General features: G+C 38.9%; 1 protein-coding gene across 1 annotated transcript in view; it reads left to right on the plus strand.

Annotated features, from left to right (window-relative positions):
- RARS2 (arginyl-tRNA synthetase 2, mitochondrial) overlaps positions 1-16,913 on the plus strand; it is a 63,562-nt gene that overhangs the window by 15,631 nt on the left and 31,018 nt on the right. Inside the window, exons 4-7 of the mRNA XM_049772222.1 lie at positions 1,108-1,191; positions 4,487-4,584; positions 13,211-13,266; positions 16,679-16,762. Coding sequence (XP_049628179.1) covers positions 1,108-1,191; positions 4,487-4,584; positions 13,211-13,266; positions 16,679-16,762 — 322 coding nt within the window. The remainder of the gene's footprint in view (positions 1-1,107; positions 1,192-4,486; positions 4,585-13,210; positions 13,267-16,678; positions 16,763-16,913) is intronic.

The following is a 16,913-nucleotide window of genomic DNA, read 5'->3' on the forward strand; positions in this document are numbered from 1 at the left end:
CCATGCTCAGAAATTGCTCATGGCAGACATGGGGGACCATATGGGACGCTGGGATTCGAACCGATGATCTTCTGCATGAAAGGCAAACGCCTTACCTCCATGCTATTTCTCCAGTCCCGAGGTGGGCTGTTTTTCTACTGAGAGCTGGGGGTATGGGCAATAATGTAGAACTGAAGGGGAGTGGGAACCTGAGGTAGCAGTGCCCTTCTCATTTTTTAAAGTAAGAATACTGATAGGTATTTATTCAAGTTCTATACATTTTCCTACTGCTTTGAACATCTTACTAAAATTCTGAGGTATATTCATTGAAGACAAAGTATATAAATTTTTTATAATTGTGCCAGAGAATTAGTACATGGGTAAGATGCTCTCCTTTCACTAATCTAACCTGGATTTGACCCTCTGACACAGCATATGGCCCCTAATACTGACTGAAGTGATTTCCTAAGTGCAGAGCCAGGAGGAGGCCCTTGAGCATAGCTGGATGCAGCTCAAGACAAAAAATTATTTATGTGCAGCTACATTTTAGATATGACTTAACACAGTCATGTTCTGTGGTTCTAATGAAGGGTGAATAAGATAGAGTTCATTGTAAGTCAGGGTATATAGGGTAGAGATAAAAATAAGATAGAGTGGGGCCGGACAAATAGCACAGCGATAGGGTATTTGCCTTGCAAGGGGCTGACTCAGGACCAACATTGGTTCCAATCCCAGCATCCCATATGGTCCCCTGTGCCTGCCAGTAGAGATTTCTGAGCACAGATCCAGGAATAACCCCTGAGCACCACCTGGTGAGGCCCAGAAAACAAAAAATAAAACAATTAAAAAAATAAGATGGAGCATTTGATATGAGAAAAATGGGAAAGAGGGCAGAACATTTGCCTTCTACTAAGCAAAAAAGACAGGATGTGTTTACCTAAATCAAATGGTGACTGGCTGAAGATGAAGAGGCTGTCTGTGACTAGATCTAGATAGAATGACTGGGAGATGACACATGAGACTATGAGAATTGATTGAGATATGCTGCCTTTGAACCTAAATTGATATTGTTAGAACTACAGGTTTCATTGGACCTGTTTACTGACACTGTTTTGCTTGATTTTTCAGCTAAAGTGTGATACAGTGGTGAGTGAAATCAGCTCTGGCCAAGGAACTATCAATTTTAAAATAAACAGAGAACTATTAACAAAGGTAAGAGATAGTCCAGGAGTTAAGATGCTTGCCTTACACACAGTTGATCCCCATTCAATCCCATTTCTTTTCTTTTCTTTCTTTTTTTTTTTTAGGTTTTTGGGTCACATCCGGTGGTGCTCAGGGGTTACTCTTGGCTCTGCACTCAGAATTCTTTCCTGGCAGACTCGGGATTTGAACCAGGGGTTCGTCCTGGGTTGGCCGTTTGCAAGGCAAACGCCTTACTGCTGTGCTGTCACTCCGGCTCCTCAATCCCATTTCAATACCTCGTATGGTCCCTTGAGCACTTCTCAGAGTGATCTTTTGGCACAAAGCCAGGAGTAAACTCTGAGTATCACCATGTGTAACCCCAAAACAGCAAAAACAAAGATGAATGGGTTGTTTAATCCCCAGCACTGCATCTGATCCCTGATCACTGCATATGTTCCCTGATCACTGCCAAGATTGATCCCTAAACACAATCAGGAATAAGTTCTGAGCAACATTGTATCACCCAAGAACAAACGAAAAATGAATGAATGGTTTGATCTCCAGCACCACATATGGTCCTCTGAGCACTGCCAGAAGCTCTCCCTGAGTACAGATCTAGGAGTAAGCCCTGAGCACGTCCAGGTGTGGCTAAGACCTGCCCTCTCCCCCAATAAGAAAAAAAAAAGAGGTTATGTTCCTTCCTGCTATTGTGATTTAGCTCTAATGGTCATTCTCACTTTTTAACCCTGATGGTCTCAAAACATATTGCACACTTGGATCCCTCTGTCTGCAGTGCCATCCTGGTTAACCCTTAGCCCATCAGATCTTGATTTTCCTTGTGCAATTTTTTTGTTTGTTTTGGTTTTGCATTTTGGGCCATACCTGGTGGTGCTCAGGGGTTACTCCTGGCTCAGCACTCAGAAATTGCTACTGACAGGCTTGGGGAACCATATGGGATACTGGGAATGGACCCAGGTTCGTCCCAAGTCAGCCACGTGCAAGGCAAATGCCCTATCATTGAGCTATCACTCCAGCCCAGACAGTGTTTTGTTTTCTTTTTAATATCTTTATTTAAACACCTTGATTACAAACATGATTGTGGTTGAGTTTCAGTCATGTAAAGAACACCCCCTTCACCAGTGCAACATTCCCATCACCAATGTCCCAAATCTCCCTCCTTCCCTCCCCGCCCCCACCTGTACTCTAGACAGGCTTTCTACTTTCCTCATTCATTCACATTGTTTATAATAGTTCTCAATGTAGTTATTTCTCTAACTGAACTCATCACTCTTTGTGGTGAACTTCCATGTAGGAGCTGGAACTTCCAGCCCTCCTCTTTTTTGTCTCTGAAAATTATTGCAAGAATGTCTTTTATTTTTCTTAAAACCCATAGATGACTGAGACTATTCTGCATCTATCTCTCTCCCTCTGAATTATTTCACTCAGCATAATAGATTCCATGTATGTCCATGTGTAGGTAAATTTCATGACTTCATCTCTCCTGATGGCTGCATAATATTCCATTGTGTATATGTACCACTGTTTCTTTAACCATTCATCTGTTGAAGGGCATCTTGGTGTTTCCAGAGTCTGGCTATTTTAAATAGTGCTGCAATGAATATAAGTGTGAGGAAGGGATTTTTGTATTGTATTTTTGTGTTCCTAGGATATATCCCTAGGAGTGGTATAGCTGGATCGTATGGGAGTGCAATTTCCAGTTTTTGGAGGAATCTCCAGATCGCTTTTTCATAATGGTTGGACTAGACAGCATTCCCACCAGCAGTGGATAAGAGTTCCTTTCTCTCCACATTCCCACCAGCACTGCTTGTTCTCATTCTTTATAATGTGCACCAGTCTCTGTGGTGTGAAATGGTACCTCATAGTTGTTTGGATTTGCATCTCCCTGATGATAGTGATGTGGAGCATTTTTTATGTGCCTTTGGCCATGTGTATTTCTTTTTTGTCAAAGTGTCTGTCCATTTCTTCTCCCCATTTTTTGATGGAATTAGATTTTTTTTCTTGTAAAGTTCTGTCAGTGCCTTGTATATTTTGGATATTAGCTCCTTATCTGATGGGTATTGGGTGAATAGTTTCTCCCACTCAGTGGGTGGCTCATGTATTTTGGGCACTGTTTCCTTTGAGGTGCAGAAACTTCTCAGCTTAATATATTCCCATCTGTTTATCTCTGCTTCCACTTGTTTGGAGAGCAGTTTCCTCCTTGAAGATGCCTTTAGTCTCAATGTCATGGAGTGTTTTACCTACATATTGTTCTATATACCTTTTGGTATCAGGTCTGAGATCCAGGTCTTTAATCCATTTGAATTTTACCTTCGTATGTGATGTTAGCTGGGGGTCTAAGTTTGCTTTTTTGCAAGTGGCTAACCAGTTGTGCCAACACCACTTGTTAAAGAGGCTTTCCCTTCTCTATTTTGGATTTCTTGCTCCTTTATCAAAAATTAGGTGATTGTATCCAGACAGTGTGTTTTTTAACTCTTGCATTTACATGCTTACAAAGCACCATATCCCACTTTGGCAGAACTTGTTGTAATTGCTACTCTCTTGTATTGTTTCTTATTTGAATGATTAGATAAATCAGTCATAATGACAAAACAGAAGCTCATTTTTAACTTACTGTTTTGTTTTTCTAATTTTGGCTCACATTCAGTGCTCCAAATCACTGCTCAGAGATCATTCTACATGACTAAAATAGTCAGTATGACTTTGATCTTGAATAAGTTGTTTAACCTCTCTGTGATTTTCTTTCCTTTTTTAAAAAAAATTTTATCTCTTTGAGTTGTAGAAAATAAATGAGTTAATACATGCAATGTTTATAGTAGTGCCTGAGTGATTGGCACTACTGTATTAGGTGCTGCTGCTAGTTTTACTGTATTGCTCTGCACCTGGTATTTAACTTCTTTAAACTTTAGTTTTCTTGTCTTTAAGAATTTCTAGCATTGGGCCCGGAGAGATAGTACAGCGGCGTTTGCCTTGCAAGCAGCCAATCCAGGACCAAAGGTGGTTGGTTCGAATCCTGGTGTCCCATATGGTCCCCCGTGCCTGCCAGGAGCTATTTCTGAGCAGACAGCCAGGAGTAACCTCTGAGCAACGCCGGGTGTGACTCAAAAACCAAAACCAAAAAAAAAAGAATTTCTAGCATTGATTTTTTTATACAGATGAATATCCATGCCATAAAAGGACACAGACACTTCCCGCCTTAGATGCTTATTAACACTTGGACTAACATTAGCAACGGAAGGTGGTGCAGCTGACAGTAATGTAAAATTTTTGTTTTAATCATTAAATCTCATAACTTTTATTTTTTTAGACAGTGTTACAGCAAGTAATCAATGATGGTTCAAAATATGGATTAAAAAGTGAACTTTTTTCTGATCTTCCTCAGAAAAAAATTGTGGTTGAATTTAGGTAAGTACCTAGCCATTTTATATGTTGGTTAATTGAACTGTCTGAGCAAATAAATGTATTGATTCATTATTATTATTATTACCTGGGGGTTTATAAACTATGTATAGACATTTAAAAGCAGTGAAATTATGTTTTTTAAAACCACAGAGAATTGATTATTAAGCTTTGAACTACAAATTTTGAACTATTGAGACTATAGAGATAAAACAGCAGGTAAAGGCCTTTCTTTTATGTAAGGCTGACCTAGATTCAGTCCCCAACCCCAGTCCATATATGGTTCACTGAGCACCACCAGGATTAATTTCTCAGTACAGAGCCAAGAGTTAGCCCTAAACATCATTCATTCAAAAACAGAAAAAATAAAGAAAAGACCACTATTTCATAAAATTTGGTAGATAATGATCATGTTTTTCTTTTTTTGACTTCTGTTCCCTCAGCCTGTTAGTGCTGGAGATTAAACCCAGAGCTTCACAAATGCAACTGAGCTTATATCCCTGATTCTTTAAAAGAATTTTAACCTAAATATTTGACAGTTTTTTAGAACAGCTGGCTCTTCAGTTTAATGGTATTTGCAAAGAGATAATAGGTACTATTTTATATGAAGAATTTGGGGGCTGGCGCGATAGCACAGCAGTAGGGCATTTGCCTTGCAAATGGCTGACCCTGGACAGACCTCGGTTCGATCCCCTGGTATCCCATATGCTCCCCCAAGCCAGAAGCAATTTCTGAGTGCATAGCCAGGAGTAATCCCTGAGTGTCACCAGTTGTGGACACCTCCCCCAAAAAACAACAACAAAAAAGAATTTTAAATAAATTAATTTTGTTATGGGACTACACCTAGTAGTGCTCATGATTTACTGGATTTTCACTCAAGGATCACACCTGGCAGATTCAGGACCAGATAGGTGCCAGGGATCAAACTGGTCATTACATGCAAAGAAAACCTTACTGTCTCTCCAGCCCCAAATTTAAGCAAATTGATTATCACAAAACAGCACCTTATATTTATAATGTAGAACATTTTTAACTACCTTAAATTAGCTTTAAGATTTAATAGACCTTTCAGTAGTCCTTTTTTTTTGGGGGGGGGGGGGCTTTTGTTTTTGGGCCATACACGGCTCTCAAAGCTCAGATCGCTCCTGGCTCTGTGATCAGCAAAAATTGCCCCTGGCATGCTCAGGGGGCCATATGATATGCCAGGAATCGAACCCAGGTTCGTCTTAGATTGGCCGCGTGCAAGGCAAACACCCTACCACTGTGCTATCTCTCCAACCCCTTTTTGATAGTCTTAATAACAAATGTATAAATTAAATTTTTTTTTTGGTGGTGGGGAATCACACCTGGCTCAGGGGTTACTTCTGGTTCTGTGCTCAGAATTTAGTCCTTCCACACTTGGGGCACCATATAGAATACCAAGAATCAAACTCAGGTCAGCCATGTGCGAGGCAAGCACCTTCGTTGCTGAATCATATCTCTGGCCCAAGGACTTTTTTTTTTTATGATATTCTTTTTAAAAAAGTACACATATGTATAATTTGGACTGCAGCCATAGTACAATGGGTAGGGCATTTGTGTTGCATCTGGCTGACCTGGATCATTTCCCAGCATCCTATATGGTCTCCTGAGCCTGAGTAACCCCTTAATTCCACCAGATGTGGCCCTAAAGCAAAACAAATAAATGAAAACTATATGTGTTTTAATTATACAAATTAAAAAATAAGATGTTGGAGGCAAGCCAAAATTAAAGCTTTTAAGTTATCCACCTTTGACCAGTATTTTAAACTAATTCATATCTCTTCCTAATATTGAAATTTTAAAGATTTTCAAACATAGCTCAAAATATCACGAATAGTATAATAATACATTTACACAGGCTTAGCAACCCATGTTCAAGATTCATAAGGAAATTGTACCATTTGCACCAGTTGTTTTCTTCTTGCCTCGATTCTCTCATTTATAAATAATTAGATGTACCTTACATCATAGATCTTATGAGTATTAAATGAATTAATGCATAAAACTGAAGAGGTAGAGTGTTCTATAGGCATTTACTCATGATAAATGATTCATTATAAATTCAAGCACACACTGGAGTGATAAGTATATCATTTGAAAATTGGAATGATGAATCTGTTTTTAGTTTTATATGATACTATGAATATTGTTAGATACTAACATTATAAACAATTTGAGGGATTGTCAAAAATTTTTAAAGAATTATGGGTTTGAGAATTAGCAAACTGTATTTTTAATGATCCACATTATTTATTCAGAACAATAGCTGGATTATTTACTTTTTATCAACCCTCAAATGTATCTACTTTGGGCCAGAATGATATAATACAGTAACTAAAGTTCTTGCCATACATATCTGGTTCAATCTCTAGTACCACATACAGTCCCCCATGTTCCACCATAAATAATTCTTTTTTTTTTTTTTTTTTTTTTATTTAAACACCTTGATTACATACATGATTGTGTTTGGGTTTCAGTCATAAAAGGAACACCACCCATCACCAGTGCAACATTCCCATCACCCAAGTCCCAAATCACCCTCCTCCCCACCCAACCCCCGCCTGTACCCTAAACAGGCTCTACATTTCCCTCATACATTCTCAATATTAGGACAGTTCAAAATGTAGTTATTTCTCTAACTAAACTCATCACTCTTTGTGGTGAGCTTCCTGAGGTGAGCTGGAACTTCCAGCTCTTTTCTCTTTTGTGTCTGAAAATTATTATTACAAGGGTGTCTTTCATTTTTCTTAAAACCCATAGATGAGTGAGACCATTCTGCGTTTTTCTCTCTCTCTCTGACTTATTTCACTCAGCATAATAGATTCCATGTACATCCATGTATAGGAAAATTTCATGACTTCATCTCTCCTGACAGCTGCATAATATTCCATTGTGTATATGTACCACAGTTTCTTTAGCCATTCATCTGTTGAAGGGCATCTTGGTTGTTTCCAGAGTCTTGCTATGGTAAATAGAGCTGCAATGAATATAGGTGTAAGGAAGGGGTTTTTGTATTGTATTTTTGTGTTCCTAGGGTATATTCCTAGGAGTGGTATAGCTGGATCGTATGGGAGCTCGATTTCCAGTTTTTGGAGGAATCTCCATATCGCTTTCCATAAAGGTTGAACTAGACAGCATTCCCACCAGCAGTGGATAAGAGTTCCTTTCTCTCCACATCCCCGCCAACACTGTTTATTCTCATTCTTTGTGATGTGTGCCATTCTCTGGGGTGTGAGGTGGTATCTCATCGTTGTTTTGATTTGCATCTCCCTGATGATTAGTGATGTGGAACATTTTTTCATGTGTCTTTTGGCCATGCGTATTTCTTCTTTGTCAAAGTGTCTGTTCATTTCTTCTCCCCATTTTTTGATGGGGTTAGATGTTTTTTTCTTGTAAAGTTCTGTCAGTGCCTTGTATATTTTGGAGATTAGCCCCTTATCTGATGGGTATTGGGTGAATAGTTTCTCCCACTCAGTGGGTGGCTCTTGTATCCTGGGCACTATTTCCTTTGAGGTGCAGAAGCTTCTCAGCTTAATATATTCCCATCTGTTAATCTCTGCTTTCACTTGCTTGGAGAGTGCAGTTTCCTCCTTGAAGATGCCTGTAATGTCCTGTAGTGTTTTGCCTATGTGCTGTTCTATATATCTTATGGTTTTGGGGCTGATATCGAGGTCTTTAATCCATTTGGATTTTACCTTTGTACATGATGTTAGCTGGGGGTCTAAGTTTAATTTTTTGCAAGTGGCTATCCAATTGTGCCAACACCACTTGTTGAAGAGGCTTTCCCTGCTCCATTTAGGATTTCCTGCTCCTTTATCAAAAATTAGATGGTTGTATCTCTGGGGAACATTTTCTGAGTATTCAAGCCTATTCCACTGATCTGAGGACCTATCCTTATTCCAATACCATGCTGTTTTGATAACTGTTGCTTTGTAGTACAGTTTAAAGTTGGGAAAAGTAATTCCTCCCATATTCTTTTTCCCAATGATTGCTTTAGCTATTCGAGGGTGTTTATTGTTCCAAATGAATTTCAAAAGTGTCTGATCCACTTCTTTGAAGAATGTCATGGGTATCTTTAGAGGGATGGCATTAAATCTGTATAATGCCTTGGGGAGTATTGACATTTTGATGATGTTAATCCTGCCAATCCATGAGCAGGGTATGTGTTTCCATTTCCGTGTGTCCTCTCTTATTTCTTGGAGCAGAGTTTTATAGTTTTCTTTGTATAGGTCCTTCACATATTTAGTCAAGTTGATTCCAAGATATTTGAGTTTGTGTGGTACTATTGTGAATGGGGTTGTTTTCTTAATGTCCATTTCTTCTTTATTACTGTTGGTGTATAGAAAGGCCATTGATTTTTGTGTGTTAATTTTGTAGCCTGCCACCTTGCTATATGAGTCTATTGTTTCTAGAAGCTTTTTGATAGAGTCTTTAGGGTTTTCTAAGTAGAGTATCATGTCATCTGCAAACAGTGAGAGCTTGACTTCTTCCTTTCCTATCTGGATTCCCTTGATATCCTTTTCTTGCCTAATCGCTATAGCAAGTACTTCCAGTGCTATGTTGAATAGGAGTGGTGAGAGAGGACAGCCTTGTCTTGTGCCAGAATTTAGAGGGAAGGCTTTCAGTTTTTCTCCATTGAGGATAATATTTGCCACTGGCTTGTGGTAGATGGCCTTCACTATATTGAGAAAGGTTCCCTCCATTCCCATCTTGCTGAGAGTTTTGATCAAGAATGGGTGTTGGACCTTATCAAATGCTTTCTCTGCATCTATTGATATGATCATGTGGTTTTTATTTTTCTTGTTATTGATGTTGTGTATTATGTTGATAGATTTACGGATGTTAAACCAGCCTTGCATTCCTGGGATGAAACCTACTTGATCGTAGTGGATGATCTTCTTAATGAGGCATTGAATCCTATTTGCCAGGATTTTGTTGAGGATCTTTGCATCTGCATTCATCAGTGATATTGGTCTGTAATTTTCTTTTTTGGTAGCGTCTCTGTCTGGTTTAGGTATCAAGGTGATGTTGGCTTCATAAAAGCTATTTGGAAGTGTTTCTGTTTGTTCAATTTCATGAAAGAGTCTTGCCAAGATTGGCAGTAGTTCCTCTTGGAAAGTTTGATAGAATTCATTAGTGAATCCATCTGGACCTGGGCTTTTGTTTTTCGGCAGACATTTGATTACTGTTTTAATTTCATCAATGGTGATGGGGGTGTTTAGATATGCTACATCCTCTTCCTTCAACCGTGGAAGATTATAAGAGTCCAAGAATTTATCCATTTCTTCCAGGTTCTCATTTTTAGTGGCGTAGAGTTTTTCAAAGTAGTTTCTGATTACCCTTTGAATCTCTGTCATATCAGTAGTGATCTCTCCTTTTTCATTCCTGATACGAGTTATCAAGTTTCTCTCTCTCTCTTTCTTTGTTAGGTTTGCCAGTGGTCTATCAATCTTGTTTAGTTTTTCAAAGAACCAACTTCTGCTTTCGTTGATCTTTCGGATTGTTTTTTGAGTTTCCACTTCGTTGATTTCTGCTCTCAGCTTTGTTATTTCCTTCTGTCTTCCTGTTCTTGGGTCCTTTTGTTGAGCATTTTCTAGTTCTATTAGCTGTGTCATTAAGCTACTCAGGTAAGCTCCTTCTTCCTTCCTGATGTGTGCTTGCAAAGCTATAAATTTTCCTCTCAGTACTGCTTTTGCTGTGTCCCATAAGTTCTGAGAGTTTGTGTCTTTATTGTCATTTGTTTCCAGGAACCTTTTTATTTCCTCCTTGATTTCATCTCGGACCCACTGGTTATTGAGCATGAGGCTGTTTAACTTCCAGGTGTTAAAGTGTTTCTTCTGAGTCCCTTTGGAGTTCACAAATAATTTCAGAGCCTTGTGGTCAGCGAAGGTAGTCTGCAAAATTTCTATCCTCTTGATCTTATGGAGGTATGTTTTATGTGCCAGCATGTAGTCTATCCTGGAGAATGTCCCATGTACATTGGAGAAGAATGTGTATCCAGGTTTCTGGGGATGGAGTGTCCTATATATATCCACTAGGCCTCTTTCTTCCATTTCTCTCCTCAGGTCTAGTATATTCTTGTTGGGTTTCAGTCTGGTTGACCTGTCCAGTGTTGACAAAGCCGTGTTTAGGTCCCCCACAATTATTGTGTTGTTGTTGATATTATTTTTCAGATTTGTCAGCAGTTGTATTAAATATTTTGCTGGCCCCTCATTCGGTGCATATATGTTTAGGAGAGTGAATTCTTCCTGCTCTACGTACCCCTTGATTAATATAAAATGTCCGTCTTTGTCCCTTACAACCTTCCTGAGTATAAAGTTTGCATTATCTGATATTAGTATGGCCACTCCAGCTTTTTTATGGGTGTTGTTTGCTTGGATAACTTTTCTCCAGCCTTTTATTTTGAGTCTATGTTTGTTCTGACTATTCAGGTGCGTTTCTTGTAGGCAGCAGAAGGTTGGATTGAGTTTTTTGATCCATTTAGCCACTCTGTGTCTCTTAACTGGTGCATTTAGTCCATTGACGTTGAGAGAAAGAATTGTCCTGGGATTTAACGCCATCTTTATTTCAAAATTTGGTGTGTCTTTTGGGTAGTCTTGTCTTAGATTAGGTCTTTCAGTTTTTCTCTTAAGACTGGTTTTGTGTCTGTGAAGTTTCTGAGCTGTTTTTTGTCTGTGAAACCATGTATTCTTCCATCAAACCGGAAAGTGAGTTTTGCTGGGTATAGTATTCTGGGTGAAGCATTCATTTCATTCAGTCTTGTCACAATATCCCACCACTGCTTTCTGGCATTGAGCGTTTCTGGTGACAGGTCTGCTGTAAATCTCAGGGAAGCTTGCTTGAACATGATTTCCCCTTTTGATCTTGCTGTTTTCAGAATTCTGTCTCTATCTGTGGGATTTGTCATTGTGACTAGGATGTGTCTTGGGGTGGTTTTTCTGGGGTCTCTTTTGGTTGGTACTCTTCGGGCATGCAGGATTTGATCACATATATTCTTTAGCTCTGGAAGTTTCTCTTTAATGATGTTCTTGACCATTGATTCTTCCTGGAAATTTTCTTCCTGGGTCTCTGGGACTCCAATGATTCTTAAGTTGTTTCTGTTGATCTTATCATAGACTTCTATTTTCGTCTGTTCCCATTCTTTGACTAATTTTTCCATTGTCTGCTCATTTGCTTTAAGTTTTTTGTCCAATCTCTCCTGCTGTATGGAATTGTTATGTATCTCATCTTCCACAGCACCAAGTCTATTCTCAGCTTCTGATACCCTGTCCCAGAGCTTATCCATTTTGTCATTCACTTCGTTTACTGAGTTTTTCAGGCCTGTTAGTTGACATGTTATTTCAGTTTGGAGTTTTGTCATTTCTGCCTTCATATTTTCTTGGTTCTTATTAGTGTTCTGTTCAACTCGATCCATGGTTTCTTGGAGTCTGTTGAGCACCTTCCATATTGCTAGTCTAAAGTCCTTATCTGAGAGGTTGATTAGTTGTTCAGTCATTATCTGGTCCTCAGAATTGTCATCTTCATTCTCTATGTCTGATGCTGGCCTGCGCTGTTTCCCCATTGTCACATTTGTATTGTGGGTTTTTCTACGTGTTGTAGTGGTATTCATTGTCTATATGATGTAGGCAGCACACTCCTCTGGCTCCTCCCTTTCTGGATGGGCTGACTTGCCTCTAAGGGAGGGGAGTCCTCCGTGGATGAAGCCTCACACTGGGTCAAATCTTAGGCCCGAGCATGTAACAGAGAAGACAGTCCAGAGAGAAATGTTTGCTTCTGTGATATAGCGCCGTTCTTAGTGTGATTTTTCCTTCTTGTTGCAATGGAGTTCTTTCCTTAGAAAGAGTGCACGGCCGCGTAGCGAAGCGGAGCGGCCGTGCTCCTCTGAGCCTCTTTTTGCCCCACTCGCAAGAGTTTCACGCAAGAGGACAGTAGACAGACATAGACAGGTCACACTCACAGTCTTTCACAGCTGAGCCCCACTGGGCCGGTGTACTTTCGCGGATTTTCCCCGCCTGGTGTCACACACAGGGAGCCAGCTTTTGCAAAGGATAGCCGGTTTTTATGCTCTGAAGTCCCTCCCTGAAAATGGCGTCTGGGCGAGCGAGGTTTCTGGAGGCTCTTTTTGCCCCACTCGCAAGAGTTTCACGCAAGAGGACAGTAGACAAACATAGACAGGTCACACTCACAGTCTTTCACAGCTGAGCCCCACTGGGCCGGTGTACTTTCGCGGATTTTCCCCGCCTGGTGTCACACACAGGGAGCCCCATAAATAATTCTTAAGCAGAGATTCAGGAATAACAATTACTGATCATGATCAGTTTGGTTTGGGGGCCACAACCAGTGTCACTCAGACATTACTCCTGGCTCTGTGTTCAGAAATTAGTCCTAGCAGGCTCAGGGGTCTGTGGGATGCCAGAGATCAAACCTTGGTTGGTATGTGCAAGGAAAATGTCCTAGCTGCAGTGCTTTCATTTCTGCTCCTAAGTTTTTCATGTTTAACTTACTTTACCTTAATTTTGGTGCCAGTTATGTTAAAACTATGGAGGCCTGACCTAGTTAATTCTAGAACTTTTATTCTTTAAACAGAAAAATAACTCTCAATTATTTGTAGTTCACCTAATATTGCCAAGAAATTTCATGTTGGACATTTGCGTTCTACCATCATAGGTAAGTGTATTTCGTTTCACAGAAAATGCTAAACTTGCCTTTAGGGCACTGTGTAATATTACAATTAAATGATTGGATGTGTAATTTTACAATTAAATGGTTTAATGTTTAAATAACAGAAGGAAAGAAACCAAAAATGCTTAAATATATATGAACTTCATGTATTTAAATATTACATGAAATAGGATGATATCACTTACATGTGATATTTAGAATAACTTAATGAGTGAACACAGTCATTTAAAGGCAGAATGCCTAGATCATTCTTGACCCAGAGTATATGGATAAGGACAGAAATAGAGTAGAGAGAAGAAGGAGGCATTGTGGATTACAACAGTGGTGTTAAGGAATGACAGAGCTAAATATCCAAACCATGGAGTCAACACTGAAATCATGAGACTCAAACTTAACTGAGTTTGAAAAGCTGCCTGTGAAGATGGACGCTAGGAGGAGTTGAGAGTATGGTTGAGAACCAGGACACATTGGTTCAAAGAAGTTGACACTGTGGTCAACTGGAATATTGTATGTCTAAAATCCTGTAAATAACTTTTTGAATCACAATGCTTTAATAACATTTTTAAAAATAAAAAATAAATGGAAGTTGGTTTTGAAATGAAAAATAAATAAATATTTCAGAAATCAGTTTTAACTAATATATATAATGATTCTAACTGTTTTTGTTTGGTTTGGTTTTGGGCCATACCCAACAACACTCGGGTTTTTCCTGCTTCTGCACTTAGAAATTACTCCTGGCAGGCTCAGGGAACCATAAGGGATGTTGGAATTGAACCATTTGACTATATGCAAGGCAAACTCCCTGCTCACTATGCTAAAATATAGCATTATGTAGCCTTCCAATTTAAAAATCATAATTAGAATTGTATATTATGATTTTAAGGGACTTGGAATATATCTCCTTTTTTTTTTTTTTTTTTTTTTTTTGGTTTTTGGGCCACACCTGGCAGTGCTCAAGGGTTACTCCTGGCTGTCTGCTCAGAAATAGCTCCTGGCAGGCACGGGGGATCATATGGGACACCGGGATTTGAACCAGGAATGTATCTCCTTTAATCTGTCTTTCACTCTACAGATTTGTTATATGCATTTAACTTTCACTTGGCAATACTTTTATCAGTTGCAGAAGTGAGTACTTTATGGCATAGATTATTATTGAACTGTAGTCAGCTTTTACAGAGCTTTTAGCATTTTAATAGAGGACATGACAGGAAATGAAAAAGAACATAAGAATTATGCTCAAGCTGGAAAGATAATAAATCAGGTAAGGCTCTTATTGCCTTGCATATGGTTGAACTAGGTTCTATCCCTATACCATATATGATCTTATTGATAACCCTAGGAGTGATCTCTGAGCACAGAGCCAGGAGTAAGTCCTGAACACAGCAGGTGTGCCTACACCCCTCAAAAAAATATACTCAAGGCACCCAAGATTACCTGACCTCGTTCGATTTCTGGTGCATCCCTGAAGATGTACCAAATAAGATGCCCAACACCACCAGTAAGCACTACAGGGCCAAAGCAGCATTACATTCTTGAACCCTTGCTTTGAACTACCATACCAGCCTGTTTGGCTAAGAATTGCTGGAGGACCACCTGAGCATACCCCTTTAACACCCCCCCAAAAAAATATTCAAGGAAAAAAATATAGGTGTTAGAGTGATAGTACAGTGGCAAGGCATTTGCCTTGCACACAGCCAACCCTAGACTGACCTGGGTTTGATTTTATCCCAGAAGGGCCCCTTAGCCTGCCAGGAGTGACTTCTGAGCACAGAGCCTGGAGTAACCCCTGAGTGTCACCGGGTGTGGCCCAAAAACAAAAAGAAAAAGAAAAGAAATATACTTTATAAAATAAAGTGCTTAAGTAAAGTTAAAATGCAGGATTGACTTCAGAGAAACTCTGAAGTGTAATAAAGTAATATGATGATAGAAATGATAATAGAAATATTTGAACTTTGGGCCAGAGCTCTACTAGAGCAGGGTAGGGCTCTTGTAGTATGCATGGTCAGCCTGGGTTCATTCCCATATGGTCCACCAAGCACTGCCAGGAGCAGTACAAAGATGCAGCACCAGGCGTTATCCTTGATTATCGCTGGGTATGGCCAAAAAATGTACTTAGAAGTCATAGTTTTATTGAATACACAATACATCTTATTATTTTTTATGTTAAAGATTTTCGTTTATTATGTTACACAAACAGGCCTACTTCTTAAGTATTAGCAACTTATCTATGGATAAAGATATTTAGACATCAGAAATTTCTTTTTCCCTAGGAGGTAGTGATAGGCATGACATCCTATCAGTAATAGTATTGTAAACCACAATATTTAAAAGGAAAAAGTGCTTGCTGTAGAGGCAGGCTGGGGTGGGTGGTTATGATGGTGGGGATGACTGAGTACATTGGCAGAGGTAAGTGAAGACTGATGAGAGAATTGATGTTGGAACATTGTATACCTGAAACCCAGTCATGAATTAACTTTGTAACTCACGGTGATTAAAGATTTTTTTTCTTTCTTTGAATTACATGGCAAGTACAGAGAGTCAGTATTTAAAATTAGGTAGCTAGGGGCAGATAGCACAGGTGTAGGGCCTTTGCCTTGCACACAGCCAATCCAGGACAGATAGTATTTCATATCCTGGCAACCCATGGTTCTCCAAGCCTGCCAGGAGAACTCCAAGCCTGACTGCAGAACCAGGAGTACCCCTCGAGCACCACCTGGTGTGACCCCTAAACCAAAATAAAATAAAATAAAATAAAATAAAATTAGGTAGCTTAATTCCAGAAGTCTCACTTAAATTCTTCAGTTGGATTTATGAGATAATAAGTGATGAGATAAAATAGAAATAACTTTATGAGTGCCAACTGAAGATAGTTCCTATTGAAGATAGTATATTTAGGGAAAATATAGTAGTAAGAAATCTGGAAAATAAGTCATGTATTAAAGAGAAAATTAAATCCATTATAGTGAAAAGGGGGGGGATTTTTATAGAACATTAAATAGTGTGTAGAGTTTGGTCTGTTAAAGATGCCCTGGATTAAATGAATATGAAATATCCAAAATTATACCCTAGAACTTACTTGTTACTTACTGAGTCTGTTATTTTTCTCTCCTTGAAATTGACTTGGAATAACAACTATTTGAACTTGTTCCCATCCCCACTAATTGGAGAAAATTCTATTCTTGTAAATAATTTTAATATTCTTTGAAATATCTGCTTTTAGCATCATTTCTTACTCCCTTTCCCTAACATAAATGAAAATACAATGATTAATGTTTGTTTTAAAAGTTACTAAATTTTGCCAAAAGTATTTTATGTGGTATGTTTTGATAATAGTAGGTCATAAGTGGTCCTTATGCCAAAATTGATCATTAGTGAGAAATGTTTTATTCATTACTAGGAAATTTTATAGCAAATCTCAATGAAGCTATAGGACATCAGGTAACAAGAATGAATTACCTTGGAGATTGGGGTATGCAATTTGGTAAGTAAGATTAAGATTTAATTCTTTATGTCATTGTTGAGTTTAATTTCTCTTAATAGTTCTTTGATCACCCAAACAAAATATAGGCAGAATACCGTTGTGTGAAATAGTGCCTTATACTTTTTTTTCTAATGGCTACTTTGCATAAAAC

The sequence above is a fragment of the Suncus etruscus genome, chromosome 4 (genome assembly GCF_024139225.1).
Source record: "Suncus etruscus isolate mSunEtr1 chromosome 4, mSunEtr1.pri.cur, whole genome shotgun sequence".
NCBI lineage: Eukaryota > Metazoa > Chordata > Mammalia > Eulipotyphla > Soricidae > Suncus > Suncus etruscus.